At 51.4% G+C, this 27,974-nt stretch overlaps 13 protein-coding genes across 13 annotated transcripts; 6 read left to right on the top strand and 7 right to left on the bottom strand.

The window, feature by feature from the left end:
* Window positions 1-1,121: 1,121 nt before the first annotated feature.
* CC1G_01426 (hypothetical protein) lies at window positions 1,122-5,168 on the bottom strand (the record flags this gene model as incomplete). Its single annotated transcript, XM_001837462.1, has 7 exons — window positions 1,122-1,168; window positions 1,442-3,497; window positions 3,550-4,131; window positions 4,181-4,261; window positions 4,311-4,751; window positions 4,801-4,966; window positions 5,023-5,168. The coding sequence occupies 7 exons, from the start codon at window positions 5,166-5,168 to the stop codon at window positions 1,122-1,124; spliced, it is 3,519 nt and encodes a 1,172-aa protein (XP_001837514.1).
* A 31-nt stretch (window positions 5,169-5,199) lies between these two features.
* Window positions 5,200-6,328, top strand: CC1G_01427 (ORM1; the record flags this gene model as incomplete). Its single annotated transcript, XM_001837463.2, has 5 exons — window positions 5,200-5,551; window positions 5,611-5,687; window positions 5,786-5,940; window positions 6,013-6,109; window positions 6,179-6,328. 5 exons carry the CDS (start codon window positions 5,200-5,202, stop codon window positions 6,326-6,328), a joined length of 831 nt encoding a protein of 276 aa, XP_001837515.2.
* A 183-nt stretch (window positions 6,329-6,511) lies between these two features.
* On the bottom strand, window positions 6,512-8,290 carry CC1G_01428 (methylenetetrahydrofolate dehydrogenase; the record flags this gene model as incomplete). The annotated part of the gene is made up of 9 exons (XM_001837464.2): window positions 6,512-6,767; window positions 6,821-6,879; window positions 6,973-7,209; window positions 7,266-7,350; window positions 7,401-7,622; window positions 7,680-7,744; window positions 7,800-7,817; window positions 7,878-7,907; window positions 7,979-8,290. The coding sequence occupies 9 exons, from the start codon at window positions 8,288-8,290 to the stop codon at window positions 6,707-6,709; spliced, it is 1,089 nt and encodes a 362-aa protein (XP_001837516.1). The 3' UTR covers window positions 6,512-6,706.
* Window positions 8,291-8,840: 550 nt separating this feature from the next.
* On the bottom strand, window positions 8,841-10,018 carry CC1G_01429 (hypothetical protein; the record flags this gene model as incomplete). The annotated part of the gene is made up of 5 exons (XM_001837465.2): window positions 9,735-10,018; window positions 9,554-9,678; window positions 9,209-9,487; window positions 9,076-9,146; window positions 8,841-9,017 (listed from the first exon to the last, which is right to left on the bottom strand). The coding sequence occupies exons 1-5, from the start codon at window positions 9,842-9,844 to the stop codon at window positions 8,841-8,843; spliced, it is 762 nt and encodes a 253-aa protein (XP_001837517.1). The 5' UTR covers window positions 9,845-10,018.
* A 256-nt stretch (window positions 10,019-10,274) lies between these two features.
* Window positions 10,275-10,795, bottom strand: CC1G_14688 (hypothetical protein; the record flags this gene model as incomplete). The annotated part of the gene is made up of 4 exons (XM_002911213.1): window positions 10,275-10,414; window positions 10,540-10,612; window positions 10,662-10,707; window positions 10,764-10,795. The coding sequence occupies 4 exons, from the start codon at window positions 10,793-10,795 to the stop codon at window positions 10,275-10,277; spliced, it is 291 nt and encodes a 96-aa protein (XP_002911259.1).
* Window positions 10,796-11,446: 651 nt separating this feature from the next.
* Window positions 11,447-12,352, top strand: CC1G_01430 (hypothetical protein; the record flags this gene model as incomplete). Its single annotated transcript, XM_001837466.1, has 4 exons — window positions 11,447-11,492; window positions 11,558-11,688; window positions 11,748-11,901; window positions 11,964-12,352. The coding sequence occupies 4 exons, from the start codon at window positions 11,447-11,449 to the stop codon at window positions 12,350-12,352; spliced, it is 720 nt and encodes a 239-aa protein (XP_001837518.1).
* A 1,206-nt stretch (window positions 12,353-13,558) lies between these two features.
* On the top strand, window positions 13,559-14,409 carry CC1G_01431 (hypothetical protein; the record flags this gene model as incomplete). Its single annotated transcript, XM_001837467.1, has 4 exons — window positions 13,559-13,604; window positions 13,671-13,807; window positions 13,873-14,026; window positions 14,090-14,409. The coding sequence occupies 4 exons, from the start codon at window positions 13,559-13,561 to the stop codon at window positions 14,407-14,409; spliced, it is 657 nt and encodes a 218-aa protein (XP_001837519.1).
* A 119-nt stretch (window positions 14,410-14,528) lies between these two features.
* CC1G_01432 (vesicular-fusion protein sec18) lies at window positions 14,529-17,372 on the bottom strand (the record flags this gene model as incomplete). Its single annotated transcript, XM_001837468.2, has 6 exons — window positions 14,529-14,962; window positions 15,015-15,297; window positions 15,353-15,820; window positions 15,895-16,336; window positions 16,384-16,863; window positions 16,915-17,372. The coding sequence occupies 6 exons, from the start codon at window positions 17,370-17,372 to the stop codon at window positions 14,529-14,531; spliced, it is 2,565 nt and encodes an 854-aa protein (XP_001837520.2).
* Window positions 17,373-17,618: 246 nt separating this feature from the next.
* CC1G_01433 (vacuolar membrane protein) lies at window positions 17,619-19,107 on the top strand (the record flags this gene model as incomplete). Its single annotated transcript, XM_001837469.1, has 5 exons — window positions 17,619-17,732; window positions 17,786-17,874; window positions 17,932-18,074; window positions 18,131-18,398; window positions 18,450-19,107. The coding sequence occupies 5 exons, from the start codon at window positions 17,619-17,621 to the stop codon at window positions 19,105-19,107; spliced, it is 1,272 nt and encodes a 423-aa protein (XP_001837521.1).
* Window positions 19,108-19,498: 391 nt separating this feature from the next.
* On the top strand, window positions 19,499-21,891 carry CC1G_01434 (hypothetical protein; the record flags this gene model as incomplete). The annotated part of the gene is made up of 7 exons (XM_001837470.2): window positions 19,499-19,700; window positions 19,775-19,938; window positions 19,995-20,498; window positions 20,559-21,048; window positions 21,099-21,617; window positions 21,675-21,815; window positions 21,876-21,891. 6 exons carry the CDS (start codon window positions 19,499-19,501, stop codon window positions 21,701-21,703), a joined length of 1,908 nt encoding a protein of 635 aa, XP_001837522.1. The 3' UTR covers window positions 21,704-21,815; window positions 21,876-21,891.
* A 429-nt stretch (window positions 21,892-22,320) lies between these two features.
* CC1G_01435 (tripeptidyl peptidase A) lies at window positions 22,321-24,822 on the top strand (the record flags this gene model as incomplete). The annotated part of the gene is made up of 13 exons (XM_001837471.1): window positions 22,321-22,734; window positions 22,788-23,241; window positions 23,322-23,480; window positions 23,531-23,544; window positions 23,599-23,674; window positions 23,728-23,775; window positions 23,832-23,967; window positions 24,022-24,030; window positions 24,082-24,157; window positions 24,219-24,314; window positions 24,367-24,618; window positions 24,693-24,714; window positions 24,773-24,822. The coding sequence occupies 13 exons, from the start codon at window positions 22,321-22,323 to the stop codon at window positions 24,820-24,822; spliced, it is 1,806 nt and encodes a 601-aa protein (XP_001837523.1).
* Window positions 24,823-25,038: 216 nt separating this feature from the next.
* Window positions 25,039-26,573, bottom strand: CC1G_01436 (PCI domain-containing protein; the record flags this gene model as incomplete). The annotated part of the gene is made up of 6 exons (XM_001837472.1): window positions 25,039-25,259; window positions 25,317-25,729; window positions 25,789-26,007; window positions 26,067-26,211; window positions 26,268-26,460; window positions 26,517-26,573. The coding sequence occupies 6 exons, from the start codon at window positions 26,571-26,573 to the stop codon at window positions 25,039-25,041; spliced, it is 1,248 nt and encodes a 415-aa protein (XP_001837524.1).
* Window positions 26,574-26,773: 200 nt separating this feature from the next.
* Window positions 26,774-27,961, bottom strand: CC1G_01437 (hypothetical protein; the record flags this gene model as incomplete). Its single annotated transcript, XM_001837473.2, has 7 exons — window positions 26,774-26,809; window positions 26,863-27,011; window positions 27,054-27,166; window positions 27,223-27,438; window positions 27,493-27,585; window positions 27,641-27,799; window positions 27,858-27,961. The coding sequence occupies 7 exons, from the start codon at window positions 27,959-27,961 to the stop codon at window positions 26,774-26,776; spliced, it is 870 nt and encodes a 289-aa protein (XP_001837525.2).
* Window positions 27,962-27,974: the final 13 nt, after the last annotated feature.

Raw genomic sequence — 27,974 nt, forward strand, 5'->3', positions numbered from 1 at the left:
CTACGTTACAATACCCCATCCCTTCCTTTCACATCCACTTTCATCGCCAACATATTGCCATAGCGTGCGCATACCCATCAAACCATACATTGATTCCCGTTCTGCACTCTGTTCATGCGATGTTTCAACGTATATCTCCAAGGCCCTGGTGGATTCTTGCATATAGTAGTCTCTGTTACCTATTTCTCTCTCTCTCATTTTTCTTTTCCCTCGTCCATTTCGTTACTTCTAGTATCGTAAAACTTGTATACACCTTGGTCAGGATCGCATATGTTTATATAGCAGCACTTCGACGAACTCTACGTATATCACGAACTGTTAATGAATTCTTTTCTTTGCGATGCTTCCAGGATGATGTGAGAAACACGAAGTATTATACATGTCATGGAAGTTATGGAAAATGAAGAATGTACAGAAAATGAGCGGGGATGGTTGTGTGACAGGGAAAATGATATATGCAGAGGCGACAGCAACAGCGGAAAATTGGTTACATGTCAAGTGTACAACAGATATGATAGTGTTCGTGCTAGAAATACAACAGAACTCACCATGTGTGCCCAACTTTGACGAAAGTCCCTCCCCGACCTTCGAATCCAACATCCTCACCCAGCGTCCAACCTTCCAAGACAAACTCTCGGCGTCCGAGACGGCAGATCCGCGTTCCCAACAGGGTCCGCTTTGCTTCCGTCCAGGGCAACATCACGGTCACGTCCTTCCTCCTTTAGGTTCTAAAACCTCCATTCAAAAACCCCATTTATGTCCGTTCATTTGCCTCGCTTTGAACTCGTTCGACATGGGTTCCCGAGTTGAAGTGGTCCAGACACATCGATCGGCCCTTTCGCCAGCGATTCCTTTCGTCTTCGTACGCCCGAATGTTCACTTTCACGACACGGCCTTGAGTCTCGACCATGACTATTCGGTTCGCTCGTTCGTTCACTGCTCCGTCAACGTTTGGTGGCGTGGTCACGGGTTTTCAGAGGCCCAATCCCATATTCGGCATCGACGGTGACCCCATAAGCGTCGTCGAGAACCCTGGAGGGATCGCCTGCAGCCCCGGAGGGACCTGGACCCCTGGCGACATTCCGTGCACGTTCACGTTAACCGCGCCGCCCATTCCAATTTCAGCCGCCGGCATTAGCGTTGGCGACGAGGAGGAGGTTTCGAAGTCCTAGAAAATCGGAAGAGGTAGAGTGCAGAGACGTGTCCAATTCCAGGGTAACAGGCATCGAGTGATAGTAGGGATATAGGGATATACGAGAGCGAGGGATATAAGAAAGAAAAAGGGTATCAATCAGTATGGTGTTATCAGGCCAAGCGACCATCAATACCCACATCCACTGTGGTTTGAGGCAATGAAAGAGCAGAACGAGGTCAGAGTTGGGAGAAGAGGAGGAGATGACAGGTTAGCATGTAGCCCGACAGTGACTTCACTGAAACGTACCATGCATACTAGGCAACCTACTCGTATTCAGTCGAGCTGAAGGCACCTGTCTCAACTGCCTGAAATCGTTATTCGCATACGTCTTCGTTAACCCAGTCGCCGCAGGACTCCTCAACAACGCCGTCGGTGGTGAAATCACTGTCCCTAGAATATCGGGTGTTTTATTCCCCGCCCTTGGTGTCGAAGGCGTGTTCTCCTCCACGTTGGTGCTGTTCGGATTGAACACGTCTTGCAACGCATTCAACGAAAGTCTAACGTCTTCGGATTGGAGTTCGACAATGGGAGGAGCGAACACTTCGTCTTCGTCGATCGTTATGCGTGCTTGGATGTCAGAGATGGCTGTGTCTTTGTTGAGTTCGAGGAGGGAGAGGAAGTCGCACAGTGCTGAAAAGTCGTCGGTCTTGAGGCCTTTGAGTGTGGAAAAGCTCTTGTTCTCTTGGCCCATACACCATTCGAGAAGAGACATCAAAACTGAACCTATTTCAGGATCAAGGATCGTACTCGCTTGGCGGGAAAAGGCAGCCAACGCAAGTCCGACTTCCAGCGGGAAAGCGTCGGAGGGTATCGAAGGGGAAGGGAGGCTTTGGAGAAGTGGGATGAAGTGGTCCAGAACGCCAGGAGTGTTGGGATCCACCTGTGCGATTCTAAGCAGGTGAAGGAGGAGGGAGATTCGTAGGTCAAATGGGAAGGATTGCTGGTTGGCTTCCTTCGCCAAAGCCTGAACTAGGCGAGTAAGCGATGGGGAGGTGTAATGACCATGCAGCAGGACGTTGAAGACTGCTGCGAGTTGCGACGACAGATCTTCTTCAGACCCGATAGACCGGTACAACCACGAATGGATCGGTGATTCTGGCGAGGAAAGTCGCCACAAAAATTCAAGGCCCTCCACGGCCTGGTACCGAAGGAGAAGCTTGTAGTCCTCCGATGACGCTTCCGCGGACAGGTCTTGAATAGTCTCCACCAAACCCTTGAGAAGCTCCGTTAACAGCCACTCTCCGACACCAATGACACCATTATCCAGTTCGACCAGCCGCTGAACAAATTGAAGTCTGCTGTCCAGGTCCAACAGGCGTACGAACCCTGTCAGCTCGGTCAGAACCTTGGGCAACACGGTGGTCACCCAATGGGAGGAATCGTGATCCATGTCAACATCCTCGGAAGCGGGTGGAGGTAGAATGTGCTCGATGATGTCGAGGACCTCGCGCACCTGATAGACAGGATCCAAAGGCGACGTCGAGAGTGAGGGATAGGACAGCAAAGTTCGCAGGATGATAAAAGCATTGGGTGACCCGACTTCCGTCTTCATACCCTCAGCAGACAGTGCCGCCAGGATATCCAAACATCGGCCTTTCACAGACAAAGCTGCGGCAACCACCGTTGACCTAGGAGATTGCAATTGCACGGCAAGGGTGATGCATGTACGCAGATTCACCACCGCCGTGGTTAGCGTCCGTAACGATCGACTCGTGAGAGGGTAGCCGATTGTTAGGGAGCTGAGTAGACCCAGGGTGTCCCGGGCAGTGTCGAATAGCTGAATGAGGAGCCGATAGTTGACTTCCAGCATGGGATTCACATCGAAGTACTTCGTGATGTCGTCGGAGATATCGTGTACAAGGTCGACCAAGCGAGGTATCAGTCCATGAGCTTCCTCCTCCCAGAGGTTATTGAGTACTCGCAACTCTCCATTGTCTTCGTCCTCCTTGATTTCCTTCTGGATGATGGCAACCGACACTCGAAGTGTCCGAAGCCGGCGAAGGGAGAAGGGGCGGTCGCTCGTAAACAACAACTCTTCCACCGCGGATGGTAGACCATCTTCAGCGACAAACGCATTCTTGCGTAGCGCCAAACGATCGTCTTCGGTTATGACTGAGAGCGGCTGCTTGAGGTCAATGATAATCTTGTAGAGTTCCTCCTGGAGGATGGCGCGCGGACTCTCAGCGAGGCGCATGAGGATCCTTTCCGCGAAGATGCCCGACTTGCGCGGAGGATCGCTGTCCGAGATGATCCAACCCAACCGGCGCGTGAGTTGTCGCAGGTACAGTAGATGGTTGAGGATCTGCGCCTGTGTGTTAGCAACGAATCGAAGCCAGCAAACCGCCTTTACTCACATCAGAGTAGCCTTCTACATCTTGCCATATGCTAAGGACTGCCAATATCCGCTCACGGCAATGGTCCACACCCAAGCTATCGGCCCATGACCAGGCTGAAAGTACGCTGACAACGCCTACAATGGCCCGGACGAGAACCAGGAACTCGCCTGTGGTATTTGGCCGTGCCTCCGGCTGCGTCAAGCTGGGAGGGAGCTGCTGCACATCAGAGAAGGCGGATGAGAGCTTCGACACGAGGTTGCTGTTCAGCAACATGCACGATAGCCAAATTCCAGTCGAGTTCTCCTCAGAGGTGAGGTCGATGATAAATTCAGCGGCGCTTTGGAAGTCTGCAGCTTCGTTGGTAAAGGCGTCTTCGAAGTGTCGCCACCCAAGTATTCGCTGCTCGAGCTTCCGTGCGGCGGACTTGACGTATTGGTCGGCTGTTGAACTCTTTCGGAGGTTCTCCAGAACGCCGAGCATGTTCTGGTTGTTGAAGTGATTTGCAATATCGCTGTTGGCGCATGCGTCGAAGAGGCAGAGGATAGTTGTTTCGTCCTCGAGCGTGTCCTCGTCAAATATTTCCTCCATATTGAGGTTCTCCTGCTTAAAATTAGCCCCAAGCATCAGTTAAGGTTTCTTGAGAACCCACCAAAAGTGTGCGCGCCATCTCAGGCTGCTGCGGTGCGGCAATGCTAAGTAGTTTTGCAATCCAATAGGCATGGTCGTTGTCCTTGAACACATTTATAACTACTGCATTGGAATTAACGAAGGGCACTCACCTTTGGACCTAGAAAGTCATTCACTCTGTCCACCAGTGTCAAGAAGGTATCCTGGGGCAAGTCGTCTGGTATAGGCCTGCTGACTGAATTGACCACGCCTTCAAGGTCGAAATCAGAGTCCCTATCCTCCAAGTCTGCGTAAAGATCCGGGAATTCAGGGTCGTCCCAATCCTCGTCAGAAGGTTTCAAGCAAAACATGAGACGAACAACGAGCGGTAGCCGTGGGGGATTGGGAATCAGTGCAAGGAGTTTTTCTGCCAATGCTCTGGGTTCAGTAGAGTTTGCTGGGTCCAAGTTTCTGGAGAGTGGGAAGGGCTCGACGATGGGGAGTGTTTTGGGTTCATAGGACAGGACTGGGGGCTTCTCTGCGACGACATGACCGTATATTGCCATAGACAGGACCTCAAAGTTGCCTTTGATTATCATCAGGCGAGTTGCATACTATAGATTCTTCAACAACGTCCTCAGGAAGCAAGGTCTAAGAACACACCTCTGTACCCATATCTATTGCAAAGTCCATCTGGCCCCCGGCGTAGGCTATACTGGTAGGTACCAGGGCATTTGGTGCCCGCTGTTTCTCTTTACTTTCACCTCCAGGCTGTAACGCTTGCGCATTGAAGAATATATCGAGAAAGAATGCTTCTGGCTCCGTCTCCCTGAACCGATGGGTCAACGTTTGGGTGATAATTTCCCCACAATATAAATGACATACGCGACGACGTCTGGTGCCTGTTTGAACGGCCTGGCGCCCTTTGGAAAGACCCTGAGCGACGTTATCTGAATGGGTGCTGAGAACCTAATGGCTGCAAGATTTGAAGGGCCCTGTGGTCTGAGTGAACACCATTGTAAGAGGGACATTGAGTGAATTCAACTTGAAGTTGCAGTTGAAATGACGCGAGCGACCCAAGCGGCTCTCGGTGCCAAGTGTTCGGCCAAGTCCGAAAAGGCCAGATGCGCAGTCCGCCGGTCTCTTTCCTCCAAATATTTCTGTCTTCTTCCTTCAACCTTTCCCTGTTACCAGTTTTTCGTTTTTCTTCTTCTTTTAATGAACCGTCCAGCATCTATCAAACTCCCAATGCTCGACATTCAAGAGCCACCAAAGCACAAACCACCCACACTGCGCTCCAGGGGACGGAGCAACAGTATCGTCAAGGTCGAGCAGATCGGTGACCGTTCTGTGGAGGAGGTCCTGGACCGGAACGTCTATGTCAATATCAACGCTGACTGGGTCAACGCCAAAGGTACGGCCTGGACGTCTGTTCGCTGGCATTGGGGACCGTCGCTGACACTGTTCTCTCAGGTGCCTGGCTAATCCATGTCGTTCTCATCCTATGTGGCAAGATCTGTATCGACACAATACCCGGGATGACCCAGCAAGTAAGCTGGACGCTAGTGAACCTTATGTATCTTGCAGTACGCACTCCTCCCTCTTCGCTTTCGTGTACATGGCTCACTCAACCTTTTCATTTCGCTAGGTGTCATATCTCATGTTCCATTGGGTAACAGGTATCCCCTTTGGAGACAATTTACACGCAGGAGCCTATGACGAGCTCACTCTCTGGGAACAAATCGACGACGGTGCACAATATACACCAGCGAAGAAATGGCTAATCTGCGTGCCAATATCCCTGTACGTCGTCTACCCTCCGAGCTTTCGGCGTCTTTTAGCCTTTTAGACTCCCATCTCACACGACACCTCTAGCTTCCTCGCCTCTACTCACTACACCAACTACAACCCATGGCTATTCGCTATCAACCTCTCAGCTCTCGTCCTTGTCTTGATACCCAAATTGCCTCAGGTACGTCCAGGACAGCCCAGTTTGGATTACGTGCTTTTGCTGACGTTTTGACGCTTTCACTCTACTTAGCTGCATCGGCAACGAGTTCGATTCATGGCTGACGATTCCACCGCTTCGGGCATGGCCACACCGACAACCCCAACCTTCCCCTCATCCGGAACTACCACCCCTCTTATCGAAATCACCGCCGCAGACTTTGCCGGTTCCCGTTTCCAATGAACTTGTTCCGTCAAGAATAGCCACTGTCGCTTTCTCCCCACGTATGCACACCGTTTCTCAAATCTTTCTTTTTATCCTCCTTACCCGCGGTCTGTGGCTTGTTACTTGGAAATCAACCTTCCGTACTCTCCTCTCCTTGCCCAGACCTCTCGTTTGTTGGTTGTAACTCTAGACTCTAGAGATCATCAGCAAAATTCAATTTACTAGCAAGTGAATGCCATTGTAACTAATACATAGATTCCGGGTCGTCATTTCGCTCGATTACCCTTTTGCTATCTAGTCGTATAGCACATACATAATTTGGATACCGTGCTATAAAACCCATATAATACAGGTATATAAATAATCCCAAAGGACTTTTTTTAGTGCTCAGCTCCTTCACGAGGACGCTTCGGTCGGAGCGTTCGTTGGAACACGCTGATATTGCTGCAATCGGAGGCTAGAGTTGGCATAGATTAATCTCTTTCCATTCCAGACCCGAGTAGCACTCACAGATTCCTGAGCAACATAAGGATAGTGACCTTGCCCACAGCGGGGACGTAGATCGAGGCCTGGCGCAAGGCACATTATCAGCTCACAATTCCAATATAAACCCCTCCCACCACAAATGGTACGACAGCACGCAAACATCAGTAAAAACAGACCTTTTCACGAACGTTCGCCTCAAAGTTTTTGTCAGCGGCTACGTTGAGGCAGATGCATCCGGGCTTGAGCCATTCGGTCTTGACTTTGTAGGTGGCGCTAGGCACGGCCGATACAACGACATCGGAGACGGCGAGGCATTCTTGGAGCGTCATGTTGGTCGGCTGGACGATGTGTCGGGGGTGGTAGCGCTGAGCGCCTTCGGTATCGGCGGTAACTCGGGGTCGCTTAGTGTATTCCTAAGAGGCATTGTCAGTACGGCGAAGGAATGAATAAGCGAAACGCATTGGGTTACCTGGATAGAGTCGATATCCACGGACAAAACCCGGGCACCATCGTTGGAAAGCAAAGCTGCGAGAGGTCGTCCCACAACTTCAGATCTATATCCCCACTCAGAACAATGATCCACTATACGCAAAGAAGAACTCACCGGTTGATGATAGTAACAGTCTTCCCATAGGCACGGTCGCCGTAAGGAAGGATCCTGTTATACACTCCAACAAACTCGAGGCACTTTACGATAGCCAACGGCGTGCAAGGGATGATGGACTTGACCATGCCTTCGGGAGGAACCTCGCCATCTATCGTCGAGGTCGTCTCGCACGGAGCAGAGACGGTGTTCAACAACGATTCAGGCTTCAAGAATCGGATGCTACAATCAACGAGTTTGTTCGTCTATCCCTGTGGTAGGAGGATGGGTTTTGCGTACTTGTGGTAAAGGTTGTAGTGGAACTTGAAGTGAAGACCTTCAACGTCCTTGAGGGGGGAGACAACCTAATCAAACCGTAGTTGGCGACACAGTATATATTTCGACGGGATTTCGACGTACTTGTTGCAAGTAGTGGTCCTAGTCAACGGAGAGCATAAGACTCCGGACTCAAATCAAGACAATCGAGGTCGTACAAACCTGCTGTGCACCGAAGATAGGATAGTACACCTGGATGGAAAAATTGGGGGCTCTGATCAATCTCTCTATTGACAATCGAGGTAAGAGAACCAAAAACTGACCATGATACCATGAACACTAGGATCCCCATTCGCTTCGATAATCGCCTCTTCCACCCCCTCGCCCTCGCCCAGCTCAGCTGAGAGCGCAGCCCCCGTCTTCTTCAACACAAACTCGACACCCAACTCCTCACACTGCTTCCTCGTAAACTCTGCATAATGCTTGCTAGGCGCAGATGAGGTGGACAAGATCCCAACCAGCTTGGGTCGCACAGAACACTGCGCCAAAGTACCTTTCACCTCGTCTCGAAAGGCAGCCGCGATCGGTTCGGCTTTCAGGAGCATGCCTTTGCCCGCTGCTGCTGGTGTGGTCATTGTCGTCGTTGGTGGTAGTGATACGGTCTTAGACTTGAAGATGAACGACAGATATAGGTTATTGAAAGAGACATAGTTTTGTCCCAGAGATGTACTGAAATAGTGACAACTCGAAATTTTTGCGATCACGACGAATGCTATTGGGTCCTTCGTGCGGGGAATGCCTTTATCTTATCTGATCTCGTATGCGTATGATGTCACGAGGAACCAGGAGAGCGAAAACGGGACGATTTCGTGATTTCAGATTGAAAGAACCATAGACTTCAGTTTGTGTACTATTCCCACAGAGTTCGCAACACATCTCACTGAATCTGTTCTCGTTCCCTGCATTTACCACGATGTCAACAAGCTTTGATTGGTATATAAGACAGGCTGAGAAAAGTATCCAGTGCAACAACATAAGGTACAGTATCGTCGGTTTGAACTTGGGGGTGAATGGAATGGCTATTACGAAGTTGGTGATCCTGTGAACCGGGTTTATCGCAATTGAGAAAAGGAACAAAAATAAATCCAGTCCATAGTCCTTGATTGTGTCCACTAGCAGGTATCATCACGTTGTTGAAGGTGCTTTCCCGTTGATATTGGGAGGGAGAGGCGGCACAGGAGGGATCTCCCGCGTTCTCGACGAAGGCGCACCGCCCTCCTCACTCTCGTCATCCCCCTCCGCGTCCGAAGGTTCGCGCGTCGACGCCTCGTCGTCTTCTTCTGCCATCAACTGTGCGGCCCGCTATAAACACAGGGAGGCGTTTGAAACGGAATAGCAAACGATCCCAGGAGTTACGAACCTTCATCGCCTCGGCTTCGTTGGAGTAGTGGCCCTTTCGTGCGCGGACGAAGGCTGCATGTTTGGCGGCGGCTGTTGGTAGCCTCGTATCAGTTTCATCTATCCAGAAACAAAGAGGAAATGAGGGAACTCACTCTCTTCGTCCATCTCGGGTTCAACTTCGATCTCATCTCCAACTGTGCCATCGAGTCTCAAATCCCTTCTCGCCTCGTTTGGCAGGTTGAAGCTCGTGCTCCGGCTGGAGGTTCCACTCCCAGGTCTGCCAGGGGTGCCGGGACGCCCCGAGCTGGATATCGAGGTACGACGAGACGAGGGTCCAGACGTATCGGCATTGGTCGGCGAAATGGACAGTGGAGGCGAACCAGCCTCCCCTCCCGAGCTATACCCGCTAGACAAGTTAAGGTGTGGGATGTCTGCAAGTTGGGGAGGAGTGTTGATCAGGGACTGCCATAAGGAATAGAATATGTTCGCCTACTCACCACCCTCAATTTCATCAGTAAGCGCATTGTACCGCACAAAGGGAGTCTTGGGTTCCGTGATCTTCATTAGACTATCTTTGTTGATCTCTGTAAGTGCAATGTTCTCCTCGTCCCATTGCAGCGAGCTAGGGATCTTCGTTAGCCATGATCTTGTAGGAAGAACGACCAGGGAATGACTCACTGTGCTGGTGCGGTATTTGAAGGCTGCTGAGCATTCTTCAGGATACCCTTTGGCTTGGGCAGCGAGGCTGAACGGCTCGGTAGTGGTCTGTTCTCTTCAGATCCAGACATCTTGTTAAAGAAACAATCGGTCTCGTGTGTGTCAAATGTTGCAAATCCAATCAACCGGCGATCCAAAAGTGTTTGTCGCTTTCAAACAAGGTTATCACCGAACTCTGTGTCAGTCGAGCTCGAGTTCGAGTGAGGAAAAGGAGAAGCTAGAGTCTGTTGTCCAGATGACTGAGGTAGTGGGATTCAAAGAATCAAACAGGGCAAGTTCGGTTTATATGACACACCCGGAACCTGATTTAGCAGTTGTCACCCATCGTGCGTGCCAACCGCACCTGCGCCACGCTTCAGTCCATTTATCGCACTTTCCATGCAGAGAACTCAAGAGTCGACAACGAGGTATGAAGTAATGAATAGTTGGTTTTCCAGCTCGAACTTTCCGGAAAGTGTTAGAATCGGTCTTTAGCATTACACTCGCTTGAGGCTAACTTTACTAGGTCAAATCATCCTCACCGCAACCGCAATTCCCGTTATCCAAGACGTTTCTCCTCTGCGTGAGCCTTTCCCCGCGGCCAGTAATATGCGCCTCTGCTTCAAACACCATCAGATCGTCAGGAGGCAGCAACTCGTTGCCTGTGGGTGCATATTCCATCAGGAGGCGGAAGTTCACACCTCGTCGCATCTAATCTAATCTAATCTTCGAGAGCCTGACGCCTCCGCTGTTCATTTCCAACCCACAACTTGGGAGCCCATCGAACCCAGGACAGGCGCCTGCCACCGCTCTACCAGTGACTTGGCCCAGTGCCCTTTTCCACCGCCTCGCCCAGCACACTAGGTATCCAGTTAACGGTCTCGATGCTCGAAAACGGGCCCAGCTCACCGAAACTGAAGGACCAAGCCGCAAAGCGGTCGGGTCCAACTGTTTCCTGTACACTTTTCTATCTTCCTCGTGAGGGCCTGCAGGCACTCGCTGTACACTCACCGGCGACGCCTCGCCGTGGATGCTGTGTCCATGGGCCTCACGCCCGGTTCTTGTGGGCTAAGGAACGTTCGTGGCCCGGCAGTCCCCCTATGTCCTCCCCGCTTTGTCTCAACTCAGCCGGCGGCACAGCATGACGTAGCGTAATTAAGATCGACAACTTGTGGTTTCCTCCATTCGGCCATGAGTCCGCGAACAGGACGAGGCAATTTCTGGCAGTTTGTACCTGTTCTGGTTATTACTATTGGTCTTTCATGTCGGCCTCACTACAGGAAAGTTGCTCCCAGTGCCCAAACTCGAGTCTCCGGCTGTTCTAGGGCTCAATGAGGACTTACTTGACAAGGGGTTCGGGGCTCTTGCAGGGTCCAACCGCACGACAAACGCGAGGAACCCGTTCTGAAGGCTGTGTAATAACAAAGTACCTGGAAATAATCCGCCAAGCCCAATGAATGGTCTTTTCGACCCAGAAAACGGACAAACCATCAAGAAGGGCTGTGTAATTTTAATGACCAAGACTCTATGCTCGTACCCCGTTTTTTTGACCAACTCGTGCTCAGAATTTGTTGGGGAGTTTAGGTATAAAGCCAGCCAGGTTTTGTCCAATTGAACATCACCGCTAACCGGTTTCTCATCTTCCACATCCCTTCCAGTCGTCTTTTCCCCTACACCCTTTACGTTTATTCACGATGCGATTCACCTACGTCGTCCCTGCTGTTGTGCTCGCCACTTATGGTACGTCGGCTTCTCTTTCCCTTTGCCTTGTTAAATCGACGTTGACCAAATCCGTACTGCTATAGCCTCGGCCGCTGCTGCTCCTCGAGCCATCGACCATCTCTTCCCCCGCCAACTTCTCCCCGAACTCGCTAACTTGGAGAGCATCCCTCCGCAATGCCGAGACGACTGCGACGATACCTTCGAGGCCATTAGCGTGAGTTAATAACGGTCTGCTGCCTTAGAACCACTTACTTACTTAGCTCCCTTTTTCAGCGCTGCGATAGGGCAGAAGGTGCCGACGCCATTCAATGCATCTGCCGCAACGACGTCTTTGACGACTTCGATGACTGCTACCCTTGTCTCATGAAGGAGTCAGGATCACTTCCCCCAGACCAAGTCCGACCCGCAGTCCGGGATTTCATGAAGAGTATGTGTCTTCCGCTTTAATATCTATGTTGGGCGCGAATCTGACCACGACACCCTCGGTAGGCCTCGCAATTACCTGCAGAACTGTCGGTCACCCCGTGTCAGGGTACGACTCTGATGATGACGGCCATATCTCTGATAACGACGACGATGACCGTCTGTCCGACAACGATGACGATGACCGCTTCTCCGACACCGACGACGACCATCTCTCCGACGACGACTCGGATGACGAGAACGGCATCCCTCGCACTCGTGGCGGCAACGGCCCAGCTTCCTCCGCATCTGGTGCCCCCGGATCCTCTCCAACTGGCACCCCTTCGTCATCCACCGGTGATGACGACGACGACGGCAATAACTCTGACACCGACCGTAATGGCGCTGGTGTCCGGGGTGGCCTGAGCTTGGGTGCTGCCGCTGTTGCGGGCGCTGGTGCTATCTTCCTCCTCTAGGCTTTGAGCTGCGACGGTTTTTGATATATCTTTATGACACGGACAATTTCATGGACACAGAGACTTTGATACGGACATGCGTATATGATACCATTATACCACGTCGACGACAATGTCTTTTGCACGATGTAGTTAGTACTTGATAGCGACACTGAATGAAAGCCTGGAAACATTGTATGGTTCATTTCCAACGCCTCAACTCTGGGCCAAACAAGCGCCAAACGCGGTGCGACTTGTAAGTACGCGGCCGTCTCCGACTTGCACATGTCCATCATCATAGATTTCCCTTTCCGAAGGCCCAACCTATAATGCGCTGTTGACCTTGCCCGCCGAACTTATGCACTGCAGGGTGTCGAAACCCGCGATGCCAGGTGGCTATGGCAAGAAAGGAAGACAAAGGCCCAAATCCTGCGATAGTCGGACGTCTGGGCGCTCTTCCCTGATGAGAGCCCGAAACGTACTTGTCACCTGTCGAATCCATACTAGGCTTGGAACTGGCTTGGTACGCTCACGCTCACAGGTGCCCACCGCCTTTCCTCGAATATTGACATCCTCAATCAATCCATTGGCTTCTTGGCTCTGCAGGGCAAGGACAGGGCGATGCGAGTTGGCACACATCGGACTGCCCGTGAGGATCGACGACTTGCCTCTTCGAGTCCTCGACGGCAGCGCAAGTTCCGTTTGTGGTTCTAATTCCGGGAGATTTCCGTGTTGCGCGCTTAATGTTGTTGGAGTTGCTACTATCCCTGGAAAACTGTCTTGGAGCCGGCGCTACAATTTCTGGGTATTCCAACTTTGAAAACCGCCAGAGTACCAACCCACTTTGCATTGACGGGAGACCACAAAAGCTCCAACCACCGTGCACTGCCAGCCTACATGCATGTAAGTAAGGGCTCAGGTACAGACTCGGACAATAAACTGTGTGCCGGCAGTGTCGTACCTGAGCGAAACGCGCCAAGTTTCTCTCAAGTGTCTTCCAACAACCCAGAAAAACGACCGCGAAATCAGCCTTCAGGGACACCGTCATCAGCGATGCAAGCGAGGTAAAGCCACTTTGATCCACCCGTTTTCCGAAATTTTGGGCTGTCAGGCGAGCGGTTTTGGTATAAAACCTGCCTGGAAAACGGTCTGTTCAGCTCAGCGGGTTCTTCTTCCCTCGTCCGAGTCCAGCCTCTCTCTCACCCCCCTTCACGTCTCCCTTTCACGATGCAGCTCACCCACGTTCTCCCCGCTGTCGTTTTCGCGACCTATGGTACGTTTTTTCTCGCTTTACGACGCATCTTTCGCCTTCGTTCTCATATCGTCCACTCCTACATAGCCTCAGCCGCTGCCGCTCCTCGCGCCTTGAACCAACTCTTCGCCCGCCAAATCCCAGAGATCGACTTTACGGACTTGGGCTCCTCTGTCCCTGCCTCCTGCAGATCCGACTGCTCAGCTGCGGTCCGTGCACTTAACGTGAGTTAGACAACGCATCTGTCCTCGCAAACACCGTTTCACTCAACGTTTTCGTTCGTTCTCAGGGCTGCCAGGAGATGACGGGCAACGACGCGCTCTCCTGCATCTGCAGCACCAGGGTGTTCGACTCGTTGCTCCAATGCTATCCCTGCATTATTGAGGAAACCACCGCGCTGAGCGACGACTATGCGGAGGCGGCGATGGAGGGTTTCACTGAGGGTACGTGCTAAACGACAGGATGAGTAAAGCCAAGGTTTAACCCCGTTGTCCGTGAATCCTCAGGTCTTGCTGAAGGCTGCGTTGAAATGGGATTCCCTGTGCCCGGGTACGAGGTCCCGGGAGGGTCCCCTGCCCGCCCAGTCGATGATGACGACGAGGACTTCTTCGACGACGAGGAAGACGAAACCCCCGCACCCCCGCCGACTCGTACCCGCGCCCCCGCCGGAGAAACCACTCCTACCCGAGTTTCCAGGCCCCCTCCTGTCGATGACGACGATGACTCTGATCGTCCCCAGGATATCCTCACTGGAGCTGGTGTCAAGGGTACTTTCAACTTGGGTGTTGCTGCAGTTGCGGCCGCTGGTGCTCTCTTCTTGTTCTAATCTCTTTCACCTTACCTGATCATCTCTTGGACACGACATTTCATGACGAACTCTAACTTCGTGTTGTGTGTACTTTATTAATGACACGACATGCAATGCAATCTCCATAAGCGATTCTCTCAAATCCGTGTTAGTCTCTCAGTCCGAAGAGCCATAAACGCACTCTTCAACCTCTCCGCAACATTCTCCGGCTCCTGCCTAGCCATCTCAATCATACTGAGCAATTTCTTGATGCCAATCTGCATCCTCGAATCCTCCACATCGTGCGCGAAGCCTGCCTGTTCGAGCATCTGCACCGCGCGTTTCCTCTCCGACTCGGACTTGAACAGCTCGAGGTCGGCGAGGACGCGGTCGAGAGCTGGGAGGGTGGAGACTGGAGGGACTTCGAGTTCGGAGTCGAATACTTCGGCGAGGCCAAGGTCTGGGAGGATGCCTTTCAAGGAGGATGTGGCGATGACGAGGAGGCGTCGGCCCTTGGGTGGTCGGCGCTTGAAGAGGACGAGGAGGGTTTGGAGGACGGCGTTGGAGAACCGGGCGCCCATTGGAGTCCAATCTGCTCCGTCTTTTAGTAACGGCCGGTATCAAGAAAAAGAAGGAAGACGCACCAATCAACCGTTCAATGTTGTCGACAACAACGACGCTGAGAGGACTCTTGTAGCTGTCCATGAAGACCTTGGTGATATGGTTGATCTTCTGGTTCTCAGTGTATCCAAGCATAAAGTCGGGAGAGATGAGCTTGATGAAAGGGAATTTGGAAGCCTGCGCAATCGAGGCACCCAACGCGGTCTTTCCGGCACCCGGTGTTCCATACAACAAAATACTGACGAGCGGCGTCCTTGTCGATGTCCGGACCTGTTCCACGAACAGTGAACCCGTCTTCAACAGTTCCTGAACACGACCAGTGAGCGGTAATTATAAAATACCCAGAGTGATCCCAACTTACTTCCACGTTCGAGTCGAAATGGATGATACCATTCTGTACCACCTGCTCCAACTCTTCCTCGGATACACCAAACGCAGGGTGAACCTCCTCCAAAGCCAGCATAAAGTCCTGCCTATTCACCCTCAAATTCTCCACATCATCCGAAATTCCGGCCATCGTCCCAACTTTAACATGTCTGTTAAATGCGAAACTAGTCGCACTCTTGATGAGACCGCTAATCTCAGCACCAGAAAAGTTCTTGGTGAGGGCTGCGAGTTCGTAGAGGTCAACATCGTCGTCGAGGACGCCGTTTTTTCGCATCTTGCTGGTGTGGATGGAGAGGATTTGGTGGCGGCCTTTTTCGTCTGGGAGAGAAATTTCCATGTGCACTTCGAGACGACCAGGACGGAGGAGAGCTTCGTCAATCATGTCGATACGGTTGGTCATACCGATGATAAGGATGTTGTTGAGTTGGTCGACACCGTCCATCTGGGGACAGGTCAATAGAATGACAGACCATGTGTGGATAAAGGACTTGCCTTGGACAAAAGCTGGTTAACCACAGTGTCGCCAACACCCGTACTGTCATTTCTAGAACCACGCTGCTTGAAGATCGCATCCAATTCGTCAAAGATGATGATATGGAGTCCACTCTCATCACCCTTCTCTTTGTATTCCTTCTCGGCATCCGCAAAGAGTTTACGGATGTTCTCTTCTGAAGCACCAACATATTTACTGAGAATTTCAGGGCCGTTAACGATCTTGGGTTCTCGCGCGTTCAACATCTTGCCGATTTGTCGAGCGATGAGGGTCTTTCCGGTACCAGGAGGGCCGTGGAGAATGATACCCTTTACGTGCTGGATGCCGAGCTTCTCGACGAGGCCGGGAGGGAAGACACGAGATGCAAAAGCACGACGGAAGATATCGCCGAATTCTGTGTCGAGACCACCAATACCCATGTCTTGGAATTTGAAGTTGGGCGCGATGATAGCATTCGAGGGAGCTCTACGAGTGTGATCAGCAGACGAGACTTGGAATAGGAATTGATTTACTTTCTGGCGCTCGACTTGAGCTTGATAGCACTATCCGCAGCCTTGAAAAAGGTAACGTCTGTCTTCTCCATGATAATACCCGCCTTGTCGTGATAATCAGGGAGATTGGTTGGAGCAGGTCCACGTCGTTGTTCATCAGCCAACTCTAGGATTCTAATCTCCCTCACAGCAGCCTTCATGTTGTACCCCCTGAATTCAAAGGCCATGACCTCGCCTCGAGACTTGGCGATACCGTTGAACACTCTGACGAAATACTTGGACATTTCGTCCGAGTCGAATTGCTGATCAACTTCTAATCCTTTCTTGAGGAAACCAACATCCAAGTCTATAGCTTCAAGGAAAGCGGGAGCTGCTGGGTGGTTTCCGGTGGGTAATGGTTCCACTGTCGCTGGAGTCCCGCCTACGGAAAGGCCGACCCATTGCCGTTGCATCGCGGAAGGACCGATGGCGCCTGGAGGCAGTTTGCCAGTATTGTCGTGCCTTTGGGAAGGGTCAAAGGGAAGCTACAGATGAGATTCTTTGTACGCTAACCTCGTTGTGAGGACAAAGTTGCCGTTGACGAGTACATGTTGGCCATCCTGAAAGTCGCTGGGGTTCACGATGAGGCAATTGGACAAGGCGAGAGCGTCGCTGGGACATGACAAGATCTCGAATCTACAGAGCGCGTGTAAGTTGTGGTTTATCTTTTCAGGAGATTGTACTCGCCCTGCACCACCGCCCCCGCGGTGAGGTTGCGGATGTGACTGCGGATACCTGCTCGGTGACTGAGAAGGATAGGGAGATTGGCGCCTGGATGGTGTCTCAAAGAGAGCATTGGATGGATCGTTGTATCCAGACGCTGGTGGATGATATTGCGCTGACGGTGGGATACGCTGGCCAGGTCTAGGAGCTGGATAGCCTCCTGGTGCACCGTAGGCGCCTGGTGGTCCCGGTTGGGGACTAACCTTCTCGTAGTTATTGCCGCCCGAGCCTCGTCCAAAGAAACTCATGGTAGTCCAGGGACAGTTTCAGGTAGTCCAGAGAGGTCTATAGAATGTGCTGGCCGTCGTCAAGGGTGTTTAGAGCAGAGTTGCAATGCGATGCGATCGAAATCATTGACAATGACTGCCCCCGCGTTTATGGCAGCTTAGATCAGCTCCAAACCGCTATTTTGGGTTCCGTCACAGCTGCGCCTCTTTTCCCTGCAAGCCTCATCTTCTTTTTTTATCCACTTTTCGCTGTCTTCGCCGTTTCGAATGCAGTTCTCTGCTGTGATACGCAGCGGGGAGGCGCCAACCTCCACGGCGCCGTTGGACGACTATCCAGATGTCGACTCGGGGTCCTGTCAACTCTTGGGTCCGACCGCCCTTGTGCGTCTTGATTTTCTATATTCCCAAGTGGTTTGGCCTCAGGTTCGATACAGGTTGTACAAGGGCTGCTAGGAATCCTCGTTCTACTGTCGTTGGTGTACAAGAGGTATAGAGAGAAACCAAGAAGACCTTGGCGGATATGGTGCGTCTCATTATTGTATAGACTCTGGACTCGATGAATATTGACCTCCTGTGTTAGGCTTTTCGATGTATCCAAACAAGTCGTGGGCCAGATGTTCGTCCACGGTGTCAACGTCCTCATCTCTGGAGTTATTTCCGAGCTGACCGATCGAAACGCCTGTGTCTTCTATTTCCTCAATATCGGCATAGACACGACTCTTGGTGCGTGGCGTGGTGCTCCTCAAGTCGTGACACGAGGCTTATCTGAATCCCACCAGGTGTTGGTATCATCTATGGATCCCTCCGCGTGTTCAATTTCATCCTATCGGAAAGGCTGGGCCTCAAGGGGTTCGAGTCTGGCGTCTATGGAGACCCGCCGTCCCTCAGTTTCTGGACGCGCCAGACCGCAACATACCTTGGTGCCCTTCTCGTCATGAAGATCGTCGTCATTGGCATGTTTGTATTCATCCCAGGGGTATTTACGCTCGGCGAATGGATGCTCAGTTGGACACATACGGGTAATGGAGACGCCCTTCAAGTTATCTTGTAAGTGACCACTCGTCTAACCCTGCTTCATGATCACAAACTCTTCACCAGCGTTATGGGACTTTTCCCTATTGTCATGAACATCCTTCAATTCTGGCTCATCGACTCCATTGTCAAAGCGTCCTCTTCCGAACCATCTGTCTCTCTCGAACCAGACACTGCAGATCCCTACCTCCAGGACCGACAGCCACTATTCGACGCCTCGGACGATGAAGAAGACGATCGACGAGGACCTCGCGACCTCGAGAACCAACTTGCTCCTCACCCGTCTCGATCGACACTCGTTAGCTCCTACGAAACTGAAGCTACTCTAGACGTCGATGAGACCTTCCAAGGGAAAGACGTGCCTATCAAACCCGAGCGCAAACATTCTTACCCACCTAGTTTGACGGGGAGTTTGGGTTCGACCTCTGGCGGCTCAGTTCGGGAAGCCAAGAATCTGCTCAAGGCTGGGCGCAGAAAGGTATCGCCTTCGTCGCCCCAAGTGTTACATCACCAAGGAACAACGACGACCACGCTGGACTCTCAAACTCCAACGGCCGCCCATCAAAACAATAATGATGACTGGGCCATTTCTTGGGACGATGAGGGCGGGGCTGACGTCTGGAACGAGGAGAACAAGCCGAACGATGTGAAAGCGCAGGAGCATGACCGGAATACTGGGTCTGCCGGCCAGCCTTCGCATACTAGAGCCAGGAGACTCTCTTGATTACTACCATCATCGCATCTAACTCGCTATGCTTCGTCTTTCATTCATGCACTACATCTATTTTATTGGGTTGTACAATATATAATGGTCGGGATTTTACTGCTGCAGAAACTAGGTTATAAGTAACTCGTTGGTCCTTCGATTAAGCTTAAGCTTTGTTGTAGCACCCCACCCAGCAGTGATTTCATAGCATCTATTTTGGTTCAAAGGGAAATCAATATTTTTGCGCACCCACAAAACGATCACTCCAACGTTCACCACTACCACCACCAACGCCACGTTCAGCTCTACATAAAACAGCTTTACGCTGTATCTTTCGCTGACTGCTATAGACACTCCTAGACTATTCTTCCAATTTCTGATTCTAGAATATTAGAAACGACGAAACAAAATGACCGACAAGGCCGTAGCGGGTACCGCGACAAGCACCGACGCTGGGAATGGGACTGGTGCTGCCCCCACGTTGGCCACATTCACTCTTGAAAATATCTTGGGCCACGACCATGACAAGATCGAAAACGCGCACGCTGAGGGGTGGGATGAGGAGGTGGCAGATAAACCTGTGGCGGAGGGGTACTGTGTTGAATGCGAAGGTACGTCAAGTTTCTCAGTGCTAGTTCGAGATCACTGCTAAATCATCTTCTTGACGATTTGTCTGGTTGTATAGATCAACCTGCGGATTTGATTTGTGAAAATTGTAGCGACGACCCGTTTTGTGAAGTTTGTTTCTCTGCTCAGCACCGGAAGGGCTCGAGGAAGGGACACAAGACGAGGCCGATCCCCAAAGCGAATGGAGAGGCTCCTGTGACGAATGGAGATGCAGGCGACGCTGTAAGTCAGCTTTCTATTCGATTCCATCCCTCAGGCTCATGCCATTTAATTCATAGATGAAGGTCGACGAGGCTGCAAAGGATGAAGATGCCGAAGGAGACAGCGACGATGAAGACATGGAGCAAATCACACTCCCAACGACCACACCCTCCACCCTAGTAGGATCAGGGCACCAACCCGCCGTCGGCGAACCCGTAGGCGAATGGTTCGTCGAACGAGCCAAGTACATCCCCGTCCGTTTAACGATGGGCGAACGCAAATACCTTCGCCTCCTCGAAGCCGCCCTTACCGTCTCCGAATACACCGACAAAATCGATATCATTGGCTTCGGTCTCTCCAAGACCAAACGAATCGTACATCAGATTCGAGAGCTGTGTGCTATCATGTCGGGGTTGCTGATGTCGGCGGATTATAAGCTTGGGCAGGAGCTCTTCACCGATAAAGACTACCAGGCGAACGCAGAGTTTTATCAGCAGGTCTTTGAATTGGGACGGCGTCATAAGATTATGAACCCGGATAAGATGAGGACAACCTATGGGAAGCTCATCTACGTGTTGCAGGTGAGAGGTTAATCTTAAATTCTCGCCGGCTTTCACTTTGCTGATCCCCTTTTGCTATAGGACAGTCAAAGCCCGGAAGTCAAGGACATGCTCGGCTTCTCATGCGTCAAGCCTATCAAAACTGTGTACTCCGTCCTCGAAAAGCACGATGCTCTGGACTTGCTTCGCGATGACTTAATCACGGTCGCCACGAAGGAAATCTACTCGGAAGGACGCCCCAGACGCGAAGTCCAACGCGACATCCGAAGTAAGGAGCGGGCTATCGAGCACTTGTCGGACCTCTACCAACGCAAGGGACTTTCGCAGGAGCAGGTGAAGCAGTGTATCTATTCGATTGGCGACAATCATGCCTTCTTGCGAGCCAATCGTGACCCTTGCGAAAAGATGATTGGATATCTCAAGCAACATTTCCATCCTACGCAAGCCAGGGACCCGCTTTCCAGTTTGGCCATCCGTAGTGGAAGGGGAGGAGCACGATTATCTCACGATCATAGCAAGCAGTATGGTTATGTCCTGCAGAGTTTGACTCTTTGGCGGGAGATTTTGCATGGTAGGTTCTTTGAACTGCGTGTCTCGATCTCAGTTCTAATTCCCATGTAGACATGTTCCATCTCTGGTCGTTGGCGGAGCAAGACCTGCTGTCCGAGAACATCCCCTACCGCCTTCGCGACACCGGCCAGGGCCTCAACCGCGTCCAAGACGCCCCCAAAACGTCCCGCATGATGCACAGTATCCTCAACAAAGCGCAACGCAGCGTCGGGAGCTGGATAGGCTCCAGCGTCATCCACATGGGCGACCACAATGTCCCCAATGCCCTCCTCTTCATCGACAAATACACCCAAATCTACCGCATCCTCCTCCCCATCTGCAACACCCTCTCGCAGATCCCGTCGCTAGCGACCAAACCTGCCATCCGAAAGTACATCGATGAAGAGTTTGGATCACCCGAGAATCTGACCAAGGAGATTTTGGGCGATTTCTTTAGGCATGGATTTGATGGATCTGGGGCTGATAACTTTTTCGATGCTGGGAGCTGTATTGATGGACGGCTGACGAGCGCGTGGAATTGGTGTAGTTCGCTGGAGAAGAAGAGGTACTTCCCGGTGTTTTTGCTTACAGGTGAGTTGAGTAGCTGTGATGCCATGGAGCAGAAGGCTGACGTGCTTTGTGATACAGGCTTCATTGGATTCGACGGGGAGTGGTAAGCGTAGACTATTGTGTAGCCAGAGAGGTAATACTATCTATCTGTGCCGTTGCTCTTGTATTCGCCTGGCTCTGTTGCTTCTCGAATTCCGCGGTGATAAAAATAGAACTGAGGTGAGCGATTCTTTTGGAGCTCTCTTCCTCTTCGAACGAGTTGTAAATCCCTTCCTGAAGGTTTAGCGCCACTGAGAAAGGTGTTCTTGGCCGCTGAGAGGAGGTGGCAACTTGCTTCCGCTTCCGGTTTTCAGCCCTGAACGGAACGACCAAGTTTTCGTGGGAGGCTGTAAATGAAGAGTCCTAAAATAGGTGCGAGCGAACGCACATTTGTGCCAGCTGCCATATGACAAGGTGGGTCTAAAGACACTATAAGGAGGTTAGCTTCTCTGCGAACCATTTTTACTTGGGTCTACCATCGGGTTGAACCTTGGTTGCTAATCGATTCAAGTTTCTTGCTGATATTTGCCTGTCCCGGCATGGTCGGTGAGGGAATCTCGTTCAGCAACGGAGAAGCTTGACCGCATCCAATCCACCAGCTTCTTTTCTAACCTCCATATAAACCGACACGTTTCCTCCTCCATCTTCAGCAGTTTCCTGTTCTCCTCGAGAAGCCTTGGGGAAGATGCTCGTCCTTTTACTGTCTGCCATCTTCCTCTCAGCTGCAGACTTGTCTCAGGCATCGAGTGCCGAGTTTAAAGTAAAAGAGTCGATCCATCCGCCTCCAGGGTGGACCAGACTTCACAAACCCCCTTCCGACCACACCATTTCCTTGCGCATCGCATTGCCTCAACCGCACTTCAACATCCTCGAAAAGCACCTATACGAAGTGAGCGACCCCGATCATCCTCGCTATGGAGCATACTTGTCGAAGGAGGACGTCGAGAAGATCATAGCGCCCCATCCGGCTAGCCTCGAAGCTGTCAATACCTGGTTGCAAAAGCATGGATTCGAGGAGGTGGATTATGAACGTTCTCCGGCTAACGACTGGGTTAACGTCAATATGCCTGTCGCCCTTGCAGAGCGAATCCTTCAGACGGTAAGCCTGGCAGTGGCGCTCACTGGAAGGTAGTAGATGCTAAGCTCGTGTAGGAGTACCATGTCTGGGAGCACAACGAATCTGGAGACCAACTCGTCCGGACTACGAGTTATAGTTTACCCGAGGACCTTCACGACCACATCGAACTGATCCAGCCGACTACGATCTTCGCTCGCTGGGGACCCATGAAATCAGCTTTGCACTGGCCTGATGCGGACGAGGCACAGCTAGAGCTTCTCTCCGCCACAGGAGACAGCCAGCGATCTGAAAGGATCCTCCTCCCCAATGGCGTCGAAGTCGATCCTCATTGCAACCACTCCATCACCATCTCGTGTTTGAAGCAGCTATACAGAACGGAGGGGTATATCCCCCAGAACCCGTTCAAAACATCAATCGGTGTAACTGGATACCTCGAAGAGTTTGCAAACGAGCAAGACTTGCAGTCCTTCTTCGCTGATCAGTTGCCCGGGGCGACCAACCCAGGATTCAAATTCGTTTCTGTTAAAGGTATGTGGACGTCCTTTTTTGGGAACTTGAGTGGGGTTCCTGACGCTACAGATTGATTGCATTGGTCTCTGACATGACAGGTGGTTTGAATAACCAGACGCTCAGCGAAGCGGGGGCGGAGGCGAATCTGGATGTACAGTTTGCTTTTGGGCTTGCGTATCCCATTCCTGGCACTTTTTGGTCCACGGCGGGAAGGCCGCCTTTTAAACCCGATGTCAGCACACCGACGAATACTAATGGTGAGTGGTATTTGTTGATCAGGAAGGACGACGTGCTAAAGGCTTTGCAGAGCCTTACCTGGATGTAGGTGTAACTTGTTGGGAACCTGAGAGATGGTCATGAATTGATGGGTTTTAGTGGGTCAATTTTGTCTTGTCACAGAAGGATGTCCCACATGCGATCTCTACCAGCTACGGGGAGCCTGAACAAACTGGTAGGTGGGCCATCTATCTTCAAGTATGGCCATACTAACCCACAGGTGTCCAGTACCTCGAGATTACGCACTGCGTGTTTGCAGGCAACTGGCTCAACTGAGTACGTCAGCTAGCTAAGTCCACACTGGCGATCGCTGAAAGGTACACCGGGCACAGGCGCTAGAGGAGTCTCCTTGATGTTCTCGTCCGGCGACGGGGGCGTAGGAGACGCAAGCGATGACCCTGAGGAACACGACTGCTTCACCAACGACGGTCAAAACAAGACTCGGTTCTTACCCAACTTTCCTGCAACGTAGGTTCCTTGACCCTTTCTTCAAGGCTTTGACTGACCGTGGTTGCCAAACAGCTGTCCCTAGTTCGTCGTCCCTTTCCCACAGAGACACCAACTAATCAAAGTCCCTTGTAGCGTCACGGCTGTTGGGGGCACGAACGACGTGCCAGAAACAGCCGTGTTCTTCTCCGGAGGTGGATTCAGCGATTATGTCCGTTCCCGTCGCTTTGATCCTTTGGAGAACTTCCGTTGACAGCTATAGTACTTTACAGTTCAGACGACCTAACTACCAAAACAGAGTCGTCCCTGCGTTCCTCGAGTCTGTCCCGTCCAATGTCTACGGAGGGCTATACAATCGTGAGGGACGGGTAAGTACAGTCTAATCCCCACCTGTTCACTTTCACCTAACACCTCTTCCAGGGACTCCCAGACGTTGCAGCCCAAGGCCGCAGATTCAGAGTTTGGTACCGCGGCAGGGCAATCAGCATTGGGGGCACATCCGCCTCAGCGCCCGCCTTTACAGCGATCATCGCCCTCCTGAACGACGCTCGAATCGCCAAAGGCATGCCTCCCCTCGGGTTCCTTAACCCCCTACTATACAATCGCGCAAGGAGCGGGTTCAATGATATCACTGTGGGGAATAACCCGGGTTGTGGAACACCTGGGTTCAACGTGAGTTATTCATGATTGACCAAGTGCAGGTATCGAGTTTGAGCTGAATTGAATTGTTCGCGGGGTCTTTGTAGGCCACAAAGGGATGGGATCCTAGTAAGTTCCAATAGCCGTTTTTCAAGGGGGGAATGCGCTCAGATCTTATCAGTTACAGGGCTGGGAACACCGGATTTCATCAGGCTGAAAGAACTGTTGGCTCCTTGAGGATACCTGTAGCGGCTTCTGTATAAATCCTTCTACCCCCATAGTTGGCCCGAGAAACGGGCTTCGAATTCATCCACGCCGACGCATTTGCTTGCCCTCTTGCACGTCCTCCATCACTCAAATCTCGGACCTCGTTAAGAAAAGTACAAAGCCCGGTATTTTTGCGCAATTGTTCAACGACAAACCACAAGGGATACAACACTTGCTACCTATATTTTACGCAGCAGCTTGAGGCTGGACAGCAGACGGGTGACCACCCATCCTCTTGGCGTTCGAGACAACCTCCAAAACGCCTGTCAAACCAGACTTCCAAGCCTGCAAGCGCTTCTCCAAGGTAGCCCATTGTTCTTTCTCGAAAGAGCGAGAAGTTGCGCGGGTGACGTGGAGATTTTGTGTGTTTTGAGAGAGTTTGCCCCAGACGAGGCCGGCTCGGATAACTGGAAGTGAGGGTAGTTAAATATCCGCCGAATCTTGAACAAGAGGGGAGGACATACCATCAATGACCCATTTTTCCACCTCTGAAACATCAACTTCAAGACCCTCAGCGATCTTCGCGTAAGGGAGGTGCTGCCCAACATGTTGAACAGCCAAAGATGCCAAAGTAAGAAGACGAATCTTGTGCTCCAGAACTGCCCGATCCAGTCCATGCTTCTCGAGCGATCCGGGATGGCTGGCCTCCCAAGCCTTGAACTCCGCCAACCCGTTGTTGATGAAAACCTGGAGCAGCGAAAAGAGTTCGTGATCCTTCACGGCGATGACAGCGTCCAACTTGAAGAGCGGGTCAAAGTCGAAGACATCGGGGAGGCGGAGGGCGTTGGAAAGAGCGGTCACGGCGGCTTCGCGCGCTGCATCCGAGGTAGATGGGAGTTTCTGGATGTAGAGCAGGGAGTATTCGTAGGATTGGGCGCTAAGAGTTTGTTGTCAATCAGTAACGCCATAAAGCGATAAAAAATCTATAAAACGCACAGTTGTCCAGTCTTTGCAAAGGCATCGGCAACCTGCTTCAAGAATTCGGCCTTTTGCTCGTCAGAAAGATCCCATTCCGATATCCACTTTTGAACCTCGGATTTTGTCAACTGCAACGACCTGAGATCGTCCTTTTCCACAGCAATTTGGAGGATGGTAGTGTAGACCAGACTTCTCAGAGGCGAATTTCGAGGAAGCGAGTTGAAAAGGTTGGAGAGGCTATAGGCAATGCGGTATTAGATGTCGCTCTGAACAGTATTAGATTGGACCATTCATACACGCGATATTTGATGGGGAGTTGGTCGGATGGCGAAGACGAGATGCTCTGGAGCAGGTTTGCGAGGATTTCTCTGAGTTCGGGTGATCCAGGAGGGTAAATCGACAACAGATGGGCATAAAGAAGATTGAAAAAGCCTTCGACCTCTACAAAACAAATGTCAGTCGTCTGGTATAGATTCCAAGGTATCCGCGAAACGCACCTTTCTCTGAACCATCACCAAGTCCTTGCACTTGCTGCAGGACATCCTTCAAAACAGCCTTCTGCCTCTCAGGATCCTCCGATACTGGTTTCTGTCCTTCCTCGGTCTTCAAACCATTCTCGAATGGGGCGACAAACGCTGGTCGTTCCTCTTCTGATCGCGTCCGGGCAAGATAATTGACTAGTTCCAAGATCTATTGAACAGAATATTAGATACACGATTAGCTGGGACAGATACTTGTTGCTGCACCTGCTCCTCAAACGTTCCTTCAGCGAATATTGAGACGGAATCAGTTTGAGACGCCATATTGTTCTTGTAAAGATTAATTGAAACACTGCGATATCTTCTGCTAAATTTCTGAACGAGAAGCTCTTGCAAAGCAAGCACAAACAATGGTCTTGGCAGCTCTCCTCGTACCTCGAACTCGAACTCAAATCACAACAAAAATGGTATAAAATATGGGAAGGAACAGGAAAACTGATAAAAAGTACAACAGAAACCCAGAATCATTTGCGCATTCGCTTCTTGAACCGTTCCATTACCTGAAACAGTCGTGTCAGCATAAACGCAGGGACACGGGGTGAAATAAACGCACAATCTCATCTGTTGCCGTTTGCGCCCTGTCGTGGTTGGACCTATGATGTGCATCGTCTTGAGGTGGCAGGCCCATGGCCTCAAGCTTTGCATCCCGCAGAATATCAGCATCAGACTTGGCCCGCAGGTTGGGACGGTAAACTGTCCAGTCTGTGAGCAACGAGTCTACGAATGAACTTGACAGAAACATACATCGAGTAGCAACAAGGTGCTCTTCGTCCGGATTAACCTTCTTGCGTTCCTGTCGCTCCTCAGCAACAACCCGCTTAGCCTTCTCAGTCTCCTCGATATTCTTCAGTCGAGTACTACAAACGTCCCATCAATAATCAACAATACCCCGCATTCCAAAGAAAACACTCACTCCATTCCAAGGTCAACTTCAGGAATAGCAGTCAACATGGACATACTATTCGTCACATTTCCTTCCTCGGTCGCAGCCTTGGGTTTATCCAGTCTAAACCGGTCGGCGACCTGGCGGTACAGGATATCCTGAGGGTCGAGCGGTTTCTTGTCTTCATCGTCTTCCTCGTTCCTCGGTTTACCCCGGACCTTGAGGTTTTCTTCGATATACGCCATCCTGAGAAATTAGCATTCCGTTGCAATATGAGGCTAGGAGACAAGTAAAACCTACATATGCTTGTCCACGTCCAACGCATTGGTTTGTTGCGTAAAGTTATTGGTACGAACGACGCGACGAGCTCGAGCTTCTTTCGCTTCTTCATCGCTACAAGTATGCGTTAGTGCAATGGTAGCATGGATTCCAGAGACACCAGACATACTCTTCGTCACCCTCAGCAGCCAAAGGCTTCCTCAACCCACCCTGCTCCTCCTCTCTAGGCCGTTTCTTCTTCTTCTTAGCATCTCCAACGTTCAGTTTGGCGACATCAATACCTTCTCGAGCTCGCCTGAGCTTCCGCCATTCAATAAGGTCTGCAATACTGCCTAGTATCAACTACCTGGTCTTCAATTGAGAATGGGTTGAAAGGAATCACTGACGGTAGGTCTGGCTCCTCCTCTCCAACTTCTTGCTCTTTAGGGTCCTCGACCTCGACAGATATTTGTCTGGTTTGCGTTGGTGGTCGAGTGCGTCGCTTGATCATGGTGGTTGGGAAT

The sequence above is a fragment of the Coprinopsis cinerea genome (genome assembly GCF_000182895.1).
Source record: "Coprinopsis cinerea okayama7#130 chromosome 5 map unlocalized cont3.5, whole genome shotgun sequence".
NCBI lineage: Eukaryota > Fungi > Basidiomycota > Agaricomycetes > Agaricales > Psathyrellaceae > Coprinopsis > Coprinopsis cinerea.